Below are 23,194 nucleotides of genomic sequence, written 5' to 3' on the forward strand. Positions count from 1 at the left end.
TACTTTGCTCACTTTTACATTTTCCAGTAAGAGCTACATTTTGTACATTCAAGATTTCAAGTCCAGCCCTCGTCGAGCAAAAGTACTGACTGATACTTTTGACTTTTTTGTGACTCAGTGAAGTGCTCTACCTCCTCTTTTATTTTTCAGTCCTGTTCAAAAATGTAGTGGAGTAGAAAGTAGTAGAAAAGTAAAAATATCAGTTTTAAAATGTACTTAAGTAAAGCCAAAGTAACATTTAGTATCGCAAATCGTGACTTGGACTCGAGTCAGACTTGAGTCACTATTTTTAGGACTTGAGACTTGACTTGTTAAAATGGACAAAGACTTGGGACTTGACTCGGACTTGAGCCCTGTGACTTGAGAAGACTTGATGCTTTTCCTAAATATATTTATGTTTTTAGAAAATACTTTTCTCTTTACAGTTGATAAATGCGGTGATTAATTTTAAAGGAACAAACTGGAACATGTCCGTCCCACTTCTGTATTTGTTACTCTGGTTGTAAATGAAGTACTAAGATGTGGCATCATCAAATGTACTACAGTAATATACAGTACAATGCAGTAAAACAGAGGGAAATACACAGAACATGATCCTTCCATTTCAGTGCAGATGGCTTTTAAATCTTAATTCTTTCTGTCCTGACCGTAAAGATTCACACACAGATCTTGTCAAGACATTTAAAAAGGAAAAATGTGCATTTCTACAACTCTTATATAATAAATACTCATATATAAATGTACAGTTTTTAATTACAATTTAGTTTAAAATTCATATAAATTGCTAAAATCTAAACTTTGGTTTAAAGACTTGAAATGACTTGAAGCTCAAAGCAGACGACTTGGACTTGACTTGGACTTATAGGCCAGTGACTCGAGACTCGACTTGGACTTGCCTGTATATGACTTGGGACTTGACTCAGACTTGAGGTCAAAAACTTGAGATTTACTTGAGACTTGCAAAACAACGACTTGGTCTCGAGGTTGTCAGATGATGAAAATCTAATTTAGCAGCAAATCTAAATACATATGTCATATAATTATTTAAATATAAATACTTCATATAAATATCATCGTTAATTGAAAAAAATCAACAAAATACAAGATGCAGACGTGTTATTATTTGCCAAAAAGTAATTTAAAATAATAGGTCATGAAAACTTTTGAGGACTGCCTCATATGGCCAGTTCAAGTGGTGGGTGATAGAGGGGCATTGAGGGCCGGAGTTGGCCCACGGGCCTTAGTTTGATGAACCTTGCTCTAGAACAGACATGTCAAACTCAGGCCCGGGGACCAAATTTGGCCCACAATATACTTATATTTGGGCCATGAGATTATATCAAATATGTATTAGAGCTGCCCAACAGCTACAACTATAGAGACATTATTTATTTAAAATTTTGTTATTATTTTAGATTTTGCTTGTTCTGGATTCAATGTTTAAGCAAAACTATTATTAAACATGTATTTTAATAAGAAAAGGTTTAACTTGAAAGAAGAGAAAACATGCAGATGATGTTGAAATTTTTAGATTGACCCACGACTTAGTCTCAGTTTTTACTTTTGGCCTCTGTGAATTTGAGTTTGACACTGGTCTTGAAGAAAATATCAAGGATAAAGAGCGTTTTTCAGCACATTCTGGTGACAAATGGTGATTATTTTTATTGCAGATTATCACAATTACATAAAATGTCTCACGAACGATTATTGTTTACCCTTGTATCACGATAAAAGATATTATTGTTTATTGTACCGTCCCTAAATGCAACAGAAAAACTGAATTGTGCATCTCTAATGTTTTCATTTTCAAATTACAGCATAAAACTGTACATTTACAGTGAGAACAGGCATTAGCTTAGAAGTAAAAACTAATTAACAGTTGAAAAGGCGGCGGCGGCGGCAGCAGCAGCAGCAGATTCCTCACTAAAACGACCCTGGACTTTCACAGTTATATAATTCAGTGTGTTTCTTAAGCACGCCCCGAGAGGATGCTCCAGAAACAAGACCACACTCACAGTCGTCCTCGGAGCTGCCGGCGCGGGGCTCTGGCGGGGCCGTGATGGACCACTTGGCACCGGGCTGGCTCTGCGCTCAAGCCCGAGAGGGGGGCCTGGTCTGGGCTTCGGGTCCGGGGAGAGGGGCCTAAGTGCTGGCTCACACCGAAGCTATTTCTGGAGCAGGACGGAGCCAGAACAAATCCTCCTGCAGTCAGTGGGGCACGGCTGATCCCAGAGCCGCCTCACACTGGAACAATATTTCTATTATGGAATATTTATAGCTATTCGCGATTTACGGGTGATGTTCTAAATGTAGAAAATGAGACCAAGCCTGCACATACACCACCAGATAAAAGTTTGGATGAATTATGTAGGAAAGAAAGTTAAAGGTGCATTGTGTAACTTTTCCAGTGGAGGGTCCATCATATGCTTTTCTCCATGGACATGTTTGTCTGGAATGTTTCACAGTATGGCATTAAGGCTACATTTATATGATGACGGTCGGAACAGAAGAAGCAAAAGTGGCGTTGCGTCCTCACTTTTTATTCCGTGTTTAGACGAGCATTTTTGGGAGGAAATCTGCGTGCATACGGTGAAGCAAAAGTGTCTGGAATCTGCATGCCAGGCGGCTCGGTGGTGATGTCTGTGATGTAAACGCGTAGGCGACGTGAGCAGATCTGACCAGAGTTTTGCGTCTTGGGCAGAGTAGACAGAAACTCTACGGGGGAGCGTATTCAACTTTTCCACTCTGGAGGGTGGTTTCAGATTTTTGCGTTTTTAAGCCCCAAAAACGCCGTCACCGTCTAAATGAAAGGCATTTCCAATAAAATATTTGGTAGTTTTTACCTGCAAGTGTTCTGGTGTAAACAGGCCTTAAACCTCTATCTTCATGGAAACCAAACCAGACCAAGTTACAGGTCAGATCTGTGGAGAGGTGACCCTGCTCACAGTCAGAATGCCTGTTTTTCTAGGTATTTTTGAGCTATAAAACCACCTGTAAATGAATAACTCTAATGCTGCATTCAGACCGTGGTGACAAAAAAACGCCCTAGACGCCTCTATTTGGACGCCTTTGCATTTGAGTTCAGACACCCACGACGCGTGTCTTTGATGCCATGGATGAATGGGAGAAAAATACTTGACGCACGTCCGTTGCCCTGGAAACAAGTGCCCGGTCCCAGTCTTTTCCCGAAACAATGTCACACCAGTCTGAGAGAGACTTTAGTGTTTTTATTATATAAAACCATCAGCGGAGGAGATCGGGTCAAAGACTGTGACCTATGTATATATATATATATATATGTATATATGTATATATATGCTCCACTAATGACACTGGATCAGTCCTGGTCTAGTCCTGGTCTAGTCCTGGTCTAGTCCTGGTTAGTCCTGGTTTAGTCGTGGTCTGTCCTGGTTCAGTCCTGTTCAGTCCTGGTTCAGTCCTGGTTCAGTCCTGGTTCAGTCTAGTTCAGTCCTGGTTTAGTCCTGGTTTAGTCCTGGTCTAGTCCTGGTCTTGTCCTGGTCTTGTCCTGGTTCAGTCCTGGTTCAGTCCTAGTTCAGTCCTAGTTCAGTCCTGGTCTAGTCCTGGTTTAGTCGTGGTCTTGTCCTGGTCTAGTCCTGGTTTAGTCGTGGTCTTGTCCTGGTTCAGTCCTGGTTCAGTCCTGGTCTAGTCCTGGTTTAGTCGTGGTCTTGTCCTGGTTCATCCTGGTTTAGTCCTGGTCTAGTCCTGGTCTTGTCCTGGTCTTGTCCTGGTTCAGTCCTGGTCTAGTCCTGGTTTAGTCCTGGTTTAGTCTGGTTTAGTCCTGGTCAGTCCTGTTTAGTCCTGTCTTTCCTGGTTAGTCCTGGTTCAGTCCTGGTCTAGTCCTGTCTTGTCTTGGTCTTTCCTGGTTCAGTCCTTGGTCTAGTCCTGGTTAGTCCTGGTTTAGTCGTGGTCTTGTCCTGGTTTAAGTCCTGGTTCAGTCCTGACGTAGCCATAGAAACAAGCAGGTGACGAACCACCAACCAAAATATAAATAACTTCAAAGTTGAAAAAAAAAAAAAAAAAAGTTATAACCAAATACTCAAATTACCCACATTTTGCTTTGTCGAAAAATATTCAGTAGATTTAACTTTTTTCTTAGTAAAAAAATCTTGCTTAATTTATTTGATGATAAAAATAAAAAGAGATTGAGGGGGGAAAAAAACAACAAATTTCATCATCTCTGTTGAACAAAATTCAGCACAAATCTGAGTAGTGATCAAAAATGATTAGATCTCAAAATGTGTGCGAAATACTTTTACTTTTTACATTTTTATACAGATACTTTAATACTTTTACTTAAGAATATTTGTTCATGTGACACTTTTACTTTCTACTTGAGTACCTTTTGCTTTTTTTTTTTTTTTTTTACACAAATGAGCACTACTTTCTATCACTTTCTTACTATTTTTGAGCTATAAAACCACTTGTAATTGAATAAATGTAAGGTAGGGCTGTTTAAAGTCATACTGTGGAACATTCCAGACAGAAAAATGTAGAGACGGACCTCCAACCCAAAAGTTACACAGCGAATCTTTAAATAACTCTACTGAGTCTACTTTCTTTGCTACATAATTCATAACTTCATGTCTTAAATGTGTGTATAAAATGAAGAAAGGAAAAAAAAACATTGAGTGAGAGGAGGGTGTTTTTTTTTTTACTCCGTTTCTTTTGACTTTTAAGTAAAAGAAGAAGACGGCACCAGAAATTTCAAAGAGCATTTTTCATCCAATACTGGAAAACTTCTGTGATGAGAAATATTCGTGTATTTTAAGTACAAGAAGTAGAATTTAATAAGCTCGTGCTGGTGCTGCTGTTGTGTCTATGAGCAAGACACTTTTCATAAAAAAAATCAGATCTAAATGACAACGCTGCTCAGAACAAAACTCAATTACAATATTTCCAAAGGTTTCAGCCCTGGAAGAAGAAGTCCAAAGAGCGTCAGAGGTGGGACCAAGTCTTGCAAGTGTTTTGCAAGTCTCAAGTCTTTGACCTCAAGTCCAAGTCAAATACAGGCAAGTCCAAGTCGAGTCTTGAGTCACTGGCCCATAAGTCCAAGTCAAGTCCAAGTCGTCTGCTTTGAGCTTCAAATCATTTCAAGGCCCAAAGTATCAAATATAGCTTAGATTTTTGCAATTTATATGCATCTTAAGACCAAATGTACCTAAAAAAAAATCATAGTATATTTGTATTTGAGTATTTATAGAGTACAGTGGTCCCTTGTTTATCGCGGCGGTTACATTCTAAAAATAACCCGCGAAGTAGTCAGCTTTATATTTTACAATGATTATATCTGTTTTAAGTCTGTAAAACCCCTCACCACAAACTTATACACTTTTCTCAGACAGGACACGTACAACTCTTTTTTTACGGAAGCCGAGAGGGGTCGCAATAAATGCAAACGCCGCAACAAATACAAATGCGACAACACAACAAAAAGCCACAACACACCAAAAAAAGCCACAACGGAAATGACCGCGGGACTCCATTTTAATGCAAACGCCGCAACAAATACAAACTAAACAACACAAACGCAAATGCCGCAACACATTAAAAAGCCACAACACATGAAAAAGCCACAACACATCAAAAAGCCACAACAGAAGTCACCGCGGGACTCTATTTTCCGATGGGCCGATCAAGCAGCAAGTGAAGAAGAACTACAACGTGAAAAGTAAAGGAACGGAGAAGTTGGAAACGTAAGTAAAAGTAATTTATTGTTTTATCATTATTCGTTTCCCGCGGTCACTTCCGTTGTGGCTTTTTAATGTGTTGTGGCTTTTTGATGTGTTGTGGCATTTTAATGTGTTGCAGCATTTGTGTTGTGGCATTTGTATTTGTTGCGGTGTTTGCATTAAAATAGAGTCTCGCAGTCATTTCCGTTGTGGTTTTCTTCGGTTTGTTGTGGCTTTTTGGTGTGTTGTCGCATTTGTATTTGTTCCAGCGTTTGCGTTTGTTGTGGCTTCCGTACTTTTTGCATCCTTAAAACTTATTGCTGCTGTCGTCCTTTTGTTATTTTCCTCCTTATTTATGTAATGAACCGAAGATTAATTTATTCCATAATGGAGCCCTACAGCGCAGAGTCCTGCAAAGGTCCACTTTTGGAGACCCGCAGTATGGCTTTAAACCTTTCTTTCTTCATGGAGACCAAACCAGACCAAGTTACAGGTCAGATCTGTGGCAAGGCGACCCTGCTCACAGTCAAAATGTTAGTTTTTCTAGGTATTTTTGAGCTATAAAACCACCTGTAATTGAATAAATGCAAGATAGAGCTGTTTAATGTCAGACTGTGGACTTAAATGCGACTTATACATGATCTCCAGAGTGAACTTTAAACGCCCCAAAAGTGTCTAACATGCACCTGCAGATTTTAAAGTTGCTGTCGTACCGGAGCCAGAACATGTACAGCTAATTTGTTTTAAGGAGGAGACTGAGAAGTAGAAGGATGAAGTTTTTGTTGTTTTGTGGAGCAGTGGCAGCAATGTCCGTAGAAAGAAACGTGTGGGTGCGGAGTCGCAGCCAAAAGTGGTGGGATTGAGACGTGCTTCACTGCTTCACTGACACAGAGTTCAGACACAATTTTCGTCTGACAAGAAGAACGTTTGACTACATTTGTGAATGTCTACTTGTACCACTTTCACAGCAGGAAACACGTTCTTCTTCTTGATAACATGTAGGTTGGATGAACACGACTGAAGTCACGTGTCAAAAAATCGGATATGTATCGGTTTTAGGAGCACGTATCCAAGTGGCCTGGGTCGCATTTGAAAAAATCAGATCTGTGTCGTTCAGACTGTCGTTAAAAGCTCAGATGCAGGTCGTATAGGGGTGGAAAAATCGGATTTAGCCTTAGGTCCACTGTTTGTGTCTTCTCTCACACCTTTATGGCCAAAGACGGTAGAGCGGCTGAGCTAACTGCTACACTAATGACTTTTCAATGGATCTAATCGATACCAGACGGCCCCTAAGGAAACTGAATACTGGATTTACTGCAAAAACTAATGCTACACAAACTGGACACTCGGTAACTGGACACAAGGCCTGGGCAAGAAAGACAGAGAAATTCAATTATAAATAGGCCAATTTATATATATATATATATAATATATATATATATATATATATATATATATATATATATATATATATATATATATATATATAAAAGGGGGCCTTGTTTTTTGGGGTTTTTTTTACATTTATTTACTTAATTTTTTAAACTTACTTATTCAAACAATTATTTTTTTACTACTCGATGCATTTATTCAGCATTTCTCTCTAAAAAACAAAAAAAAAAACCCACTTTGTTATTGATAATTTACGCAAAACTTTCAAACTGAAACTAAATATAGGCTACAAATATTTACCTCAGAGCAGTTTTGCGATGTATAAAACATAAAATGAATAAAATATACTTTGAACATGAAATAAGGCATAGAAAAACATAAAAGTATCCAAAATAAACAATATATCCAGCTCTTCTACAATCTCTATATGTAAAACTCGATTATTTTGAACTGGATTATATGAGTTTGGAGATCGTTTGACACAGACAGACAAAAAATCGAAATCGCAATCAAAATTAAATTAATTGCACAGACTTAACTGGAGCAGCGTAACATTGTGCACAGTGTATTACCACTTGATGACATCACAAGGTGGAAGAGAGTGTTTTCAGTTTGAGAGAAGAACTCAGCCTAAACATGCAGGATATGTGTGTGTTAAACGCAGTGGCGGAGCGTGCATTTTACACCAAGGGCTTCAGTAGTGCTCCGTCTGAAACAATACGCTCCTCAGTATCTATTTTATGGTTATAAAAGCATCTTATTATGGGCGAGTTTCATTGTTGACAACAGTGCAGGTTGCATGCTGGGAATTATTTTGGTCGGCGGCAAGAAACACTAATTCAACATGACGGACGGAGCGAGAAAGCACGTAAAGGGTATTGATCCCGGTTATTTATCCACTCTAACGGCAGAGGACCCAAGACGATTTGACCAGAAATTGGTCATAAGCATCGATGGAGCCAAATCACTCTTTTCAACCCCGACAAAAGGTGGACCAAACCAAATTCATGGTCAGAATTGACAACTACCTGGCTAAATATTCACTTCGGCGATATCCACAATGACTTTGTGGAAACTCCTGGGCCATTCACAGCAGAAAAGATGAAAACCTCCAAGAGTCTCGATGCGTTGTTGAACTTGTTGGAGTCCACGGTTTGTTAGGATCTTCTACGTTTGCTCTGCGAATGTTTGAAAGCCGTTTAATTCACCGTTAGTGGTTCTTTTCACTGGGAATACGAAAAATACATTTTCCTTCTTCCGTGCTTCTATTTGTGCATCGATAATGCAGCAGGAATTTACCATTATCGGGGATAAATACACGAGGTTATGCACTGTGTTTGACCGCTACCGTGTTTCTTGCCTCCGACCAAAATATTTCCCAGCATGCAACGCGGGCTTTTAATAACAATGACTTCAGCTGAAACTGGCCTATAAAGAGCCGTGGAGATTCCATGCACGGAGAGGAAGTGAGGAGGGCTGCGGTGCTAAACCAGGACTAAACCAGGACTGTTTGTTGGGACTGACCCGAAGGTGCACCCGCATAGACTGTCGGGTGACCGCAGACGAAAGGACCGCGTCGGGGCCGAGGCTCCACGATGCACAGAGCTCAGCGCAGTTGTCGCCCGATCGCGCTTTGCGGACACTCTCTCTCTCAAGTCCAAGGTTAGTCCTGATTTAGATCTGGTTTAGACCTGGTTTAGTCCTGGTTCCACTACAGATGCAGTTTGCTGCTTTAGCTGGTTCGCTCTCTGACTGTCTTGGCTAAGCTCAAAATCTGATTGGTTGAAGCAACAGTTTCATGGACATTTATTTTGTGTTCGAGGGCCTGCAGGACGGATTGTGAAGGCCTCAGGCAGACTTCTTTGACTCTGACTCTGCCTAGAAATAATATGAAAATGCATGTGTGGAAGCAGAACAACCATCGGAAAAGGAAACGGACAGACCATTTGGAATTATTTAAGAATAATATAATTAACATCAGTCTGTGATTCAGAGATTTTTTTAGGCCAGCAGAGAAGGTCTTGAAGGCCCTGACGCGCCGCCACTGGTTAAACGTGTGAATGAAACAAAACACAACTCCAGGTATGTTTGCGATGAGGAACTATAATCAGAATCAGATAAAGCCTCGGCGGAAACAACAACAAAACGGCACTGAATCTTTAATAACTCCACAGACAATTCACACGGAAACTGTTGGAAGGCAAAGACAAGAAAACAAATCTGCAGATCCCATCAAAGACTTCCCTCTGACTCGGTTCCACTTAAGCAGCTCCGTCTCCGCTCTCAGACGGAGCCGAGCGACAGTGGACCGGCTGAAGTGAATTGTTTCTTTTGCCGAGAAGTGGATATGACTGTAAGTGTTATCCGAGCGCGGCAGGTCCATTTCAGCACAGAGACTTCAAAAAGGCAGCGAGTGTGTGTCTGTGTGTGTGTGTGTGTGTGTGTGTGTGTGTGTAGAAGGATGGACTTACCGCCGTCCTCGATGGAGAAGGAGAAGATGTCACTGGTGGAATTGTCTCCGTGTTTCAGGACGTAGCAGATGCTCATGTCGTCGATGTCCGCTGGGGAAAGGACAAAACAAAATTAATCAATCTGAAAGCAATTAAAATGAGATAGAGATGATTTGGTTTGAGCTCCATGAAGGGGAAAGAGGAGAAGAGGTTTAATGCAACACTGTGAAACTTTCCAGACAAACGTTCCCATCGTGAGATATAAAAAAAAATATATGAATATAAAATAGCTGCAATTTAAATGTCAAACTGGAGCTACTGGCAACGGAGAAAACAACTAAACCAAGACTGAACAAGGACTAAACCAGGACTAAGCCAGGACTAAGCCAGGACTAAACCAGGACTAAACCAGGATTGAACCAGGACTGAACCAGGACTGAACCAGGAATGAACCAGGACTAAACCAGGACTGAAGAAGGACTGAACCAGGACTAAACCAGGACTGAACCAGGACTGAACCAGGACTAAACCAGGACTGAACCAGGACTGAACCAGGACTGAACCAGGAATGAACCAGGACTAAACCAGGACTGAAGAAGGACTGAACCAGGACTAAACCAGGACTGAACCAGGACTGAACCAGGACTAAAACAGGACTAAACCAGCACTAAAACAGGACTGAACCAAGACTGAACTGGGACTGAACCGGGACTAAACCGGGACTGAACCAGGACTAAAACAGGACTAAAACAGGACTGAACCAGAATTGATACCAGGACTAAAAGAGGACTGAATCAGGACTAAACCAGGACAGTTAGTTGCCAGGGAGGAGATAACTACACTGAAAATACTCTGAAACTTTTGTCAGCTTTTGTCCAGTTGACAAATTGAATTTCTTCTTTTGCCAGGGATTTTACTTGGATGACTGAGGGATTGTACACACTGACTTTTCATGTTTCTGTTTTGAATGTCCCAAAAATTGTCAATTTGAGTTGTTTTACACATAACACGTATTATTTTTATATGAAAACATTGTAATACATGTTCTCATACATTGATATGAGTAAACCACAGAAGTTTCAAATTAATGTCTCTAAGTTTGTTTTTTTCCTATTCCTATTTTTCACCTTACTGTACAAGAATGTGCTACCAAAGTGCTTGAGTACTAGCCTGATTCATCAGCCGGTTTCACGTTGTGGAAACCATCTGACCTCACAGCATTAGGATTTGTTTGCTCGACGGTAGGCGGCTTCTTTTTTATATTTAACCAATTGCTGCTATTTGGTCATGACATGTGTAATGTGCCAAAATCCCATAGGAAGAAGGGCAATAACGTCTTTTCCCTTGATAAAATTCACCAAACATTCTCTTTGTTCCGGCTTTAAATCCTCGATCTCGGGAATCGTTGCCAACACAGAATGTCTGTCTTCGTTTACATCCATCTCGACCGCTTTGTTTACTGTTGTGCTGTTCCACAAAAGGGACCCAGACAGACGCTTAAGTTTGACGTCATGGCTTCACAGCTCTTCACTAATTGGTCTACAACTTCTGGGGTTCTTGCAAATCGTCTACTGCATTCTGATTCCTGACCTAGTCACTGGAGAGAAATGAAATTGAGCGGAGGCACTAGGTGTCACCAGTCTGGATACTTGAGTACAGTAATCTAATAAAAATACAGATGAACTTTTACCACTGTACTGCAATTTACTGCTTATTTAAAACTATAACACTAGTATAAACGATAAGTGCCTTTGTGTCACACTTGTATCACAACAATAACAGCTTGTCAGAATAATTTTATTATCCCATATTTGCTAAATACTTGTGTGATATTCTATGCCTATGAGTTAACCATTTATGTACTACAATTCTTTGATTTATAATGTACCAATCACTTGTCACTTGTTGAATAACCTCTGTGTGTTTGACAACTGTGTGCAGTGTCCTATCGCTCTAGTGAACCTCGAGATGATTCCTCACATGAAGCCAACTTCCACTGTCACACATGCAAGAGTTATGATGGTGTCTGACCTAAGGCACCTCCTGATTGTTAATCATGTTTTATGTGTTTGGACTATGCATAGCTGCACCAGTTTCTTATTATGTCTTGGCTGTTTCCCCTTCCCCTTGAGAATTATCGTTCTGTAACTAGGGCCTCCTAATGAAATAAAAAGAGGAGAACGGCCTTGAGTCATCAGAACGTGTGGAGACTGTTGGTTTTGATGCCCACTCTCTGCCCGTTCTCCTCGCGAGTAAAACTGAATTAATCTCTTGTCTTTCTTCTTGTTTTTAATGTTTAGATAAACCTAACACAGCTCCACTACACTAGAAAAGTTGCGTAGCACATCTTTAATATTGTGATTTCTTTGTTGAATTTTTGTGCTAAGTGGATGTCGGGGACAGATGCAGACCTAATCGTAACAGGGAGGTAACTAGAGATCGAAAGGTTGCCAACTTGCTGGCTTCTAATCCTCTCGTCTTAAAGCTACACTGCGTAACTTTTCTGTTGTAGGGTCTGTCATCTGAGCTTTTATTTCTTCGCCTGAAACGTTCCACAGTATCATTAAAATTGCACTGCACTGGCGCTGCATTTGAAAGGAGTATAAATGATAAACGATGACTGCCTTCGCGTCACACTTGTATAACCCACAGAGCTTATTTACAGTAAAAATAGTGCGGGGCTTACACACATGAGACCGGTGCACTCTGGCAGTCTGCGCTTCTATATTTGATGTGGAAATGCTCTTCTTCAAAGCGCTGTGCAAAAACGCATCGCCACTAGTTCTAAAGCCCCAGAGATGAGTCTTTATTTCTGTCTGTTTACTTTAGTGAGAGGGTTTAAAGACCGCGGGCCTCCAGGGGGCAGCGCTGTGTGACTGAGGAGCGGGCTACAGTACTGATGCTGCGTGACATTTAAAGACGCCAACTTGGAATATTGGTGTTTGTGCGTATTTTTATCTACGGAGCTCGGTAAACAACTATCACGGGTCAAGCTCTGATAGGGCACAGCAAGTCCTGTGTATCATTCGTTCATTCCTTTTTCAAAATAAAACCAAAAACAAGAAAACAAAAAAACAACTAGTTCCTTAATTATTTGTCTCCAAAACCAAAATGAAAAAACAGATAATGATTAGTTTTTTCAGTTTTCGATTTTGTGTTTAAATGAATAATGGAAAAAAATGGATAAAGACCGTTTCCCGTTTTCCTGTGACTTAAGTCAGATGCTTGGACTGAACCGGACTGAACCAAGACTGAGACCGAGGACTGAGACTGAGACCAGGACTGAGACCCGGACCAGTCCAGGACCAGACCGTGACTGACACCGGGATCTGGTTTGGTCCTGGTTCATTTCTGGTTTAGACCTGGTTTAGTCCTTTTTCAGTCCTGGTTTAAACTTGATTTAATCCTGCTTTAGTCCTGTTTTAGTCCTGGGCTCAGTCCTGGTTCAGTCCTGGTCCTGGTTCTGGTCTCAGTCCTGGCCTGGTCCCAGTCTGGTCCCGGTCTCAGTCCTGATCAGTCTACGCAGACATCGCAGTTTAAGTCACGTAAACAGGAAACAGTCATTATCTGTTTTTTCAATTATTCATTTAAACACAAAATCAAAAACTGAAAAAAACAATCGTTATCTGTTTTTTCATTTTGGTTTTGGAGACAAATAAAAACAAAATAGTTTTTTTGTTTTCTTATATTTGGTTTTATTTTGAAAAACGAATGAATGAATGATACACTAATTCCAACACATTTCAAACTCTGAGTGAAGAGCATGATTCACAATGTTATTATAGGTTATAATGGGATAATGGGATAATTACAGGATAGAGAGGGACAGTTGTTTCCAATTGAATCTCATTCAGCCATATCTGAAACTGGTACACATGCACACAAAATATTGACAGAAATTAGGGGTGTAACACAGTGCTTGTATTCGTGCCGAACCGTTTCGATACGGGGGCGTTCGAGTAAGTTTGCTCAATTTGTGTGTGTTTACATTCTGCCACTACATGTGCAGCTACACGGAGGCTCGACTTTTTAATATCATGAGGGAATTCGTCTGTGATTGGGGTGACAGTGTTTCCCACAGCGCTTTATAGTTAGGGTAGCCTTGACAACAATTGCCCCCCGCCTTGACTACGTCTCTCCAAACAACGTGAATCTCAGTACTGTACCAAAAATTTATCGAACCATGACCTCAAAACCAAGGTACCAAACAGTGATTTTTGTGTACCGTTACACCCCTAATAAAAATGTACAGTAATAACTTTGTACTAAATATATTTTTATAGCTAATTAGTTACAGGTTATTTAAAGGTCCCATGTTATACAAAAAAGACTTGAAGGTCCTATATTGTGCGAAATTGACTCTTGCGAGTTTTAAAACGTTATAATGTTTAGGGATGTAACGATATCCAAGTCTCATGATACGATATTGTCAAGGTATGAATCTCACAGTATGATATTTATTGCGATATCGAGAAAAAGCTCACGATATGGTGGGAAGGCTCATGATTAGGGATGTAACAAAATCCAAATCTCTCTGTACAATATCGTCACGGTATGAACCTCACGGTACGATATTTATTGCAGCATTTTGTGGAGGCTAAACAACTAAAACTGTTAATATGTGACCTTTTTCCTCTTAAAATGCCTTGACAAGACTTAATCCAAAGAACTAAGACTTAAAAGTGCTTAGAAATGTTATTTCTTCTTGTAGTCTGCACTGAAATGGAGCAAAGGATCATGGTCTGTGTAGTTCCCTCTGTATTTTTTTGAGTTATTGCTGCACCATAACTCTTAATTTAAGCAAAGACACTTGTAATTCGATATATAGTGATGGTCCAACGATATTATTGTGAGAACTTTGACGATACGATATCCCGACATTTCGGTTATTGTTACATCTCTAATAATGTTGTTACCTCCTCAAAAACAAACCTGGAGTTGTGTTTTGTTTCATTCACACATGTTTGAGAGATTTATTTGTCTGTCTACATCTCCAAAGCTCAAAATGCTCTGTTCCACCTTGTGATGTCATGAAGCGGTAGTTTTCAAGTTAACCTTTTACCTTTTGTTTAGTAGAGATTGGGGCTGAAATTACCCAGTGAAATGTTTTCTGATTGAGATAAGAAGCCTAAATACACAGGGTTTGTGTGTTAAACATGTGTGAATGAAACAAAACACAACTCCAGATCTGTTTGTGATGAGGAAACAACATAACATGGATCAAAAAATAGCGTAATGTGGGCCCTTTAAAGATTTAATTTTTTAGGTGTGGTGTTGGAATTATCCAGATCTGTGGAGCAACTCTTTTCACAGCAATAACATCCCCATGGACACTATTCACGAGAAAAGTTGAATCTTTAATATTGTGTTTTTCTTTTTTCTATTGCTGGTCGGTTGTGTTTTTGGATTTTTGTGCTGAGTGATGTCGTGGGACGATGCCGTAGGAGGCCTAATCATAATAGAGAGGTAATTGCAGATTGAAAGGTTGATAACTTGCTTTGCTAGTTTCAAATGCTCTCTTTTTAAGGTCAATTTTGGGGAAAACTCTCAAGTGTAATGTAAAAAGTCTGTGGAATGACATTGCAAGTTTGGGCAAATAGCCATAGCATCAATCCATGAGTAGCTCAGGGGCGTGAAGTTTCATCATAGTTTTCAGTAATGGCTTCCTTTTGTCTATGTTTAATATTTGTATGATAGAAAATATAAAAAAAATCTTTAGGTTAGAGTCTAGTCTGTATTGTGAGTAAAAGGGACCATATTACACTATTTTCTTAAGTTATAACCAGTGAGAAATAAAGAAGTAAAAGTACATATACATATAGGAAAAAAAAAAAAACATAAGTAAAAGTATCACATGAAAAAATCTCCTAAAGTAAAAGAATTAAACTACCTGTTTAAAATGTACTTAGAGAGTAAAAAGTAAAAGTATTTTGCACAGATTATGAGATCTTAGGGCCTGTTTACACGAGAACACTTGCAGATAAAAACAATAAAATATTTTATTGGAAGTGCCTTTCGTTTAGACCAGACATGCGAAACTCAGGCCCGGGGACCAAATTTGGCCCACAATATGACTATATTTGGCCTGCGAGATCATATCAAATATGTGTTAGAGCTGCCTGTTGGCTACAGATAGGCTATAGAGAAATTAAACTTGTTCTGGATTCAGTGTTTAAGCAAAACTATTATTAAACATGTATTTTAATAAGAAAAGGTTTAACATTGCAAATGTCAAAAGAAGAGAAAACATGCAGATGTTGTTGAAACTTTTCAATAAATATTTAGTTTGGCCCACGACTTAGTCCCAGTTTTTAATTTTGGCCTCTGTGAATTTGAGTTTGGCACCCCTGGTTTAGATGATGACGGCGTTTTTGGGGCTTAAAAACACAAAAATCTGAAACCAACCTCCAGAGTGGAAAGGTTGAATATGCTCCGCCGTCGCGTTTCCGTCAATGCTGCCCAAGATGCAAAACTCTGGTCAGATCTGCTCACGTCGTGTACACGTTTACGTCACATACATCACCACCTAGCGTCACCACCGAGCCGCCTGGCATGCATACCCAATTGAATTCCACACACTTTTGCATCAACGTATGCACGCAGATTTGCTGCTGAAAATGCCCGTCTAAACGCAGAATAAAAAGTCAAGACGCGACGCCACTTTTGCGTCTTCTGTTCAGACCATCATCATGTAAACGTAGAGATTTTGATTAAGATTTCTGCAGAATTTTGTTCAACAGAAATAATTTAATTAATATTTGTTTCCTAACTGTTTTTATTTGCATATTTAGATTATGAAGATGTTAAAAATAAACCCTCAGCCTTTTCAGCAGGTGTCAAAGAACAATAAAAAATACTTTTACTTTTCAGTCCAGTACAGAAGAAAGTAAAGATATCTGCTCTCAAATGTAGTGAAGTAAAAGTACAAGTGTCCACTGTAAAATCTACTTAAGTACAGATAGCAATTTTTTTTTTTACTTAAGTTCATTACCACTTTAATTGTAAACAACATTATGACAAAGATCAGAAAATAGCGCAATATAGGCCCTTTAAATGCACAAGTAATCAGTCAATAAGTATTTTTAATAGTTTTAAAATTGATGTGTGCCCCTTAAATTAATCTGGAATGTGCTTTGTGAATGAACAAAAGTGAGACAAATGAAACTGAAATGGTCTTTTGTCTTACCTTGCGTGAAGCTTGTAATCGTAGCGTTCCCTTTGCTTTGGTTGATCAGGTATCCGTGCAGCGGAGGGGTAGTCACTCGGAAAATCACCGCGTTCTGGAGACTGTCCCTGTCCTCGGCTTTCAGAGTCTTACTGGTGAAGACGAACCCAAAATGTCCGCTCTCCAGAATCTTAAGTGTTGTCGCGCCTTTATTCACCACGATCTGTGGAACGCCATTGTCCACGGGCAGCACTGTAATTTTCATCACTTGTGGCTTACGTGTTTCAAATACGGTATCGGGAAAAACGTAAAAGTCCACGTGAGTTCCGTCTGTAACTGTAAACGAAAAGCTATCTTCGGCGCTTTCCGTTCCGTCGTGTTTGTAGCTGATCATATTTTCGTTCAGGTCTTGTTTGGTGAAACTATTGACCGGTTTTGTGTTGTTAAAAAGTAGTTTTCCGTGAATTGGGACTTGAGTGATCGTGAACTTTAAATGTCGATCGGCGGTGTCTCTATCTTCAACCGTTAGCTCGAATGGCGTGATGAGCTTGTTCTCGCCTTCCGTTACGACCAAACCGTGAACCGTGACGACCGGCTTTTTGTTATCGACGTCGGTTATCGAAATACGAAACGTTCTGAAGATGGGATTATAGCCATCGGTCACCTCAAACTCAAAACTATCCATTTTGACTTCGTCGTCAGCCGTGTGGATGTAGAAGACTTTGTTCCCGGCGAGCTGGAGTTGCGTAAAGGACGATATCGGCATTCCCGGCGTGTCCGTGCACTCCAAGTGACCCCTCATCGGCGCTCGGGTGATCGTGAAAACCAAATGTTCATCCGGGCTATTCAAATCTGTGGTGCTGAGGAGGTCTGTCGTTAACGTAACTCTCCCGCCTTCTTTTAGCGAAACACCTTTGCTGACAACATCTGGGAATACCATGTCGATCCCGCCCACTGTTACGTAAAAGTACCTGTCGATCAAAGGGTTTAATCCATCGGTAACGTCAAATTTGATCAGATCGCGAATGCCTTCTTGCCCGTTGTGGATGTAAACGATAACTCCGAGGTCAATATCATTTTGCGTGAAGTTCATTCCGACGGTGAGGTTTTGAAAAGTTCCATACGGAGTTGATTTCTGCAAGTATCCCTGCCCGGGCCCGTACCGGATAATATAAATCAGCGTGCTATCTTCGGAATCTAGGTCAGTCGCTTTTAAAACATTGTTGGTGATCACTTTTACCTCTCCTATTTCAATTTCAAGCCCGTCGTTTATAGCCATTCTGGGCGTTTCATCATCTACGGGGATCACCATGACGATTACAGTCTTTTCGACGCTGAACTTTCCATCCGTGAGAATTATATCAAAGCTGTCCTCCGTGGTTTCGGAATCATCGTGCTCGTACACAATGCTGGAAGCCTCTCTTATCTCATCCAAGGTGAAGTTGAAGACGGGAACGGTGCCGGTGGTGAGTTGATTGAGAATAAATCCGTGCTTGGGGGGTTTGCTGATAATGAAAGTGAGCTGATCCGAGGGGAGATCCGCGTCGGCCCCATTCAGAATCGGAGTGTCTATGACTATATTCATGCCTTCCATCACTACAAACTCTCTCATGTAAATCTCCGGCTTCTCATCATTAGAAGGAATTATGGAAATCGGGAAAAAGTGTCTCTCGGAAAAATTGATACCGTCCGAGCATCTGAAAGTGAACCTGTCCTCTACGGGCTCTACACCTTTGTGAATGCTTTGGACGTAGTAAATATGACTCTTCTTGATGTCTTTGATCGTGAACGCGCTTATGGCGGTGCCTGATCGGGATTTTTCGGACCCCGGGGCGGGCGAGATGTTTTCCACGTAACCGGACGTCGGCTGGACTATGATCGTGCAAAGAAGATCGTCGCTTAGCGTGTCCACGTCGTTGGCGGTGATGTGAACGCTTTCGATTGGACTTTTCTCGCCTTCAACGACGGAAAAGCGCTCACCCACAAAGACTTCCGGAGCCTGGCTGTCCAACGGGAGAATGGTAACGTGAACTCTGACCCCTGTGATTTTATTCCCACCCACCGTCCATTCATCCGACATGTCCGTCAAAGTTAGATTAAAATAGTCCTCTTTTGTCACCATGCCGATTTCGCCGCTCGTATGCGCATAAACCACAAAGCCATTAATAATATCCGCTTGTGTGAATTTGTTAGCAGGAGCCCCCCGGACCAGAATCTGCCCGAGCAACGGCGGATCCTCAACAATAAAAGTCAACCTTAAATCATCTGTATCCTCATCGCGACCTTGGATGACGTTACTCGTAATTTCCGTCGCGCTATTTTCGAGAACTTCCATCGTTGAGCCAATAGTGCCGGGCGGGAGAGAGATAATCGGCACTTCGTCGTCTACCGGTTTCACGTTAATTTTGATCGTAATCGGGACAACGTGGACGCCATCGCTTACGTCTAAAATAACAGAATCTACGGTCGATTCGTCGCCGTTATGAGTATAAGAAATCCTTCCGGTTTCGATATCGTCGAGGTTAAAAGTGCTTCCCTTTATCATGTCGATGTACGTGTACTGAATATGCCCGTGTGTAGGAGGTTGCGTAACGGTAAATAATATTTGTTTACTATCAGTATCCGTGTCGGTCGTGTAAAGCTCGGTACTTGATATAATGTGAGTTCCGCGTTCAAGCAAATTAAACCCCGAATTTGTTATTTGAGGCGGCGTGTTATCGACAGGCTTGAGAAAAATCGTGAAAACTCCATCGACGTGATTTCCGGATATGTCCTCGACAATGTACTTAAACTGCAAGATGTGAGTGGTAATTCCAAGCTCCAAATCCGGCGGTTTGTACGCAATTTTATGATGGTTGATTTGCGCCTGGGTAAAAGTTACAACTTCGGTGTCCGGCTGTTCTGTCAGTACTAAAGTTCCTAACACAACCGGGCTATTCTCGTCGGTATCGGTCGGAGGTTGTACAATCGTATACTTAAGATCTCTATCCTCGGAATCCAAATCGCTGTAGCGTAAGAATTTTTTGCGGAAGTGAGTTAGCTGATACTCATGTACGGTCATTTGCAAAGTGGTGCCCGGGTACAGCTCCGGAGGCAAATCATCAACGGGGATAATTTTGATAATAAACGAACTTTGCTCTGATTGGTTGGGCGGATCATTATCGTCTTGAACCCTAAAAACGAACTGGTCCATAACTGTACTTGTACTATGCGGGCCTGTGTGTTTATAAAATAGTTTTCCGTCCATTATATCTTGCTGTAACCATTCCGTAACTACTTTCTCGTACATTTCATCCTCAGTATGAAACCGCCACGTTGACGGATCTTCGGGTGCTTCGGCTTGGCGCAAAAGAACCTCCCCGATTGTAGAAAACGGAGCTTCTAATACGAATTTAATCGTCGAATCTTCCGAGTCTATATCGGCCGAACTTAGCATTAACGAGGAGATGGGCATCATTTGATTTTTGAATAAAACCAATCCGGTATTAGCGTTGATGATCGGGGGCTCGTCGTCAGTCGGAACAACGGTAATCGGGAACAAAAACTCTACTTCGTTAGTGCCGTCGGTCATTCGAAAAATGATATTATCGCTGTAAGTATCGCTACCGTCGTGTTGGTAAATCACAATTCCCGCGTCGAGGTCGGCTGGAGTGAAAAATTTTCGACGAGAACCAAGAACGGTCAAAAGTCCATGCCTCAACCCGTCAATAACTGTAATTTTAACGTTTTCTAAGTTATCCTCGTCGCTAATTTCCAAATTTTGTGAACTGGAAAGAGGTCTGGACTGGCCTTCGTACAGCAACTGCCCTGTATTTCGCGTTACGACTGGAGCTAAAGTGTTCATGGGCTTCACCACGATCATAAAAGCGAAAGCATCCGAGACTGCCCCTTCTGTGTCCACCACCTCGAACTCAATCTGGAAAATCCGCTCCGCTTCCGAGTCCACCGCGGGGGGCTTGTAGGCGATTTTCAAGTCTTTCAGGTCCCCTTGGTAGAACGACGTTATTGGTAAATTCCTGTCGTCCGTGCTGACTATGTAACCCTCCTCAAAGGACAAAGGTGACGTAATGTTGAAAATTAACTCATCAGGATTAGATTCGATGTCCTCTGCAGCCAGCATATCCGTGGTAATGGCCGTCATGACAAACTGGTCCACTTCCATCATCATCATAGCCACAAAGCTGGGTTTAGGAGCTGTGTTATCCTGTCCCTCTTTAATCCGCACCAGAATTTGGAAGAACTCCTGCTTGAGCAAATTGCCTTCCTTATCGTATAACTCCAAGAGCAGAGGAATATAATCTCTATTGGGAGACTTCAAAGCGAAAGTGTGTCGATAGCGGACGTTCATGTTGAGAAAATCATCGCAGTTCACCATGCTTCCCAGGCTGTCCTCGTCCACAAGTTGGCCATACCTGGGTAGCACGCTGCCACTTGAAAGAGAGACAATTTTGCACTGCTGCGTGGCTCTGTCAAACGTAAATTCCAGTATTCTTTTGTCGATGGGGTTACTGGTGCCAAGTAGCCTCTCGACAGTCAGCGGTAGATTTTTGGCACCTCCAGCTGCGTGAAAACCACTTCAACTTCAATCATAAACGGGATTATAATCGTATCAGTTTGCGTGTCATACCTGAGTTGTAACCTGACTCTATCCCTCGGAGGACTCCTCGAGCCAAAGTGCGAATATTTGACATCGTTTGGCCCGAATTCGCACGGAAACTTTTTAGGAGACAGGTGCCCGGGTCTCTGGGACAACGGATCATTGTCCAAAACTGTAATGCTGCACCTATCCCCGGGCTGCACTTGAATCACCAGATCGTTAATGGGATCGATGAACACGGATCTCCCGAACGGCGCGCGTAAACCGTTGTTCGCCACCAGAATCGTGTCCTCTGAGAGCTCGGTGCGTAACGCGTACGATAATCCGTAGCTGTCAAACCCCTGCGCGGCTGCATCACCTGCCCACAGCAGCGTAACGAGAGCACACCACGCTGTCCAGTGCGCACCGCGTCCAGTGATCCACGCCATTTGCGCACAAAAAAAAAAAAAGCTGCTCAAAGTTTACGCGCTGTTAGAAAAGCCACGGTGCAAATCTGGATAAATTCCCGTGCCTGTGCGTACCAAGGTGCACCATTCTTCCACAGCGGCAGCCGGGCGCACACTGGACGACTCCCCCCAAACTTCTGCCGCCTGCTTCGCGCTGGAGTAAAGGATGGTGCAGGTGCACGCCCCCTTCGCTGCTCATTGGCGCGCGTTCTCGTAAGGAATGCGCCCCCCTGATTTTTAAAAGGAAGAAACCGGTGCCACTCCGAGGAGAATTAACCATGTGGAGAGGGCTGGACAATGTGGACATGTGAATGAGTGAGAGGAGAGAGAGTGGAGTGCAAAAAAAATTTACGGATGCTGTTAAAAAAAATATTCAGATAGGCTTGGTTTTGTGCGTAAAACGACCATGTGTATTATTAGACCTAAGGGTTTCAGACTGATTATGTTTTTTATTCAAATATGTGTTTTAAAATGATGAAAAAGTCAACCTGATGGTGTTAAAAATATTTATATAGGTCTCATTTTGTGCTTAATAAGACAATTTGCATGATTAGACCTATGGATTTCAGATTGTTTATGTTTTTTATTCAAATATGTCTTTCAAAATGATGAAAAATGACAACCTTTAACCATTAAAAATAATATTACATCTTTAGGAAAAACTCAAAATGTTGCCTAACGTTTCAAAATTTGACTTTTTATTCAAATATGTGTTTTTAAATGATGAAAAATTGAACCTGATGGTGTTAAAAAGATACTCAGATAGGCCTAGTTTTGTGTGTAATATGACAATTTGCATTATTAGACATTGGATTTCAGATTGTTTATGTTTTTTATTTACATATGTGTTTCAAAATGATGAAAAATTGAACCTGATGGTGTTTAAAATATTCAGATAAGCCTATTTTTGTGCATAATATGACAATTTCCATGATTAGACCTTTGGGTTTCAGATTGTTTATGTTTTTTAGTCAAATATGTGTTTCAAAATGATGAAAAATTCAACCTGATGGTGTTACAAAATATTCAGATAGGCCTAGTTTCGTGCATAATATTTGCAATAAGTTCCAATTTGCATTAGCAGGCTTATGGATTTCAGATTGTTTATGTTTTTAGTCAAATGTGTTTCAAAATTATGAAAAATTGATCCTGATGGTGTTAAAAAGATACTCAGATAGGCCTAGTTTTGTGCACAATATGACAATTTGCATTATTAGACCTAAGGGTTTCAGAAAGTTTATGTTTTTTAGTCAAATATGTGTTTCAAAATGATGAAAAATGACAACCTTTAGCGATTAAAAATGTAAAAATAATATTACGTCTTTAGGAAAAACTCAAAATGTTGCATAAAAATGTTCAAAATTTTACTTTTTATTCAAATATGTGTTTCAAAATGATGAAAAATTAAACCTGATGGTGTTAAAAAATATTCAGATAGGTATAAGTTTTGTGCA

At 40.8% G+C, this 23,194-nt stretch overlaps 1 protein-coding gene across 1 annotated transcript in view; it reads right to left on the reverse strand.

Annotated features, from left to right (window-relative positions):
* Window positions 1–21,722, reverse strand: part of LOC110162886 (FRAS1-related extracellular matrix protein 2-like) — a 254,137-nt gene extending 232,415 nt beyond the window's left edge. The window contains 3 exon segments of the mRNA XM_055166709.1: window positions 9,554–9,643; window positions 16,719–21,248; window positions 21,251–21,722. Coding sequence (XP_055022684.1) covers window positions 9,554–9,643; window positions 16,719–21,248; window positions 21,251–21,722 — 5,092 coding nt within the window.
* Between the last annotated feature and the right edge of the window lie 1,472 nt (window positions 21,723–23,194).

Source organism: Boleophthalmus pectinirostris, unplaced genomic scaffold (assembly GCF_026225935.1).
Source record: "Boleophthalmus pectinirostris isolate CB_2022bp ecotype Guang Dong unplaced genomic scaffold, ASM2622593v1 HiC_scaffold_9, whole genome shotgun sequence".
NCBI lineage: Eukaryota > Metazoa > Chordata > Actinopteri > Gobiiformes > Gobiidae > Boleophthalmus > Boleophthalmus pectinirostris.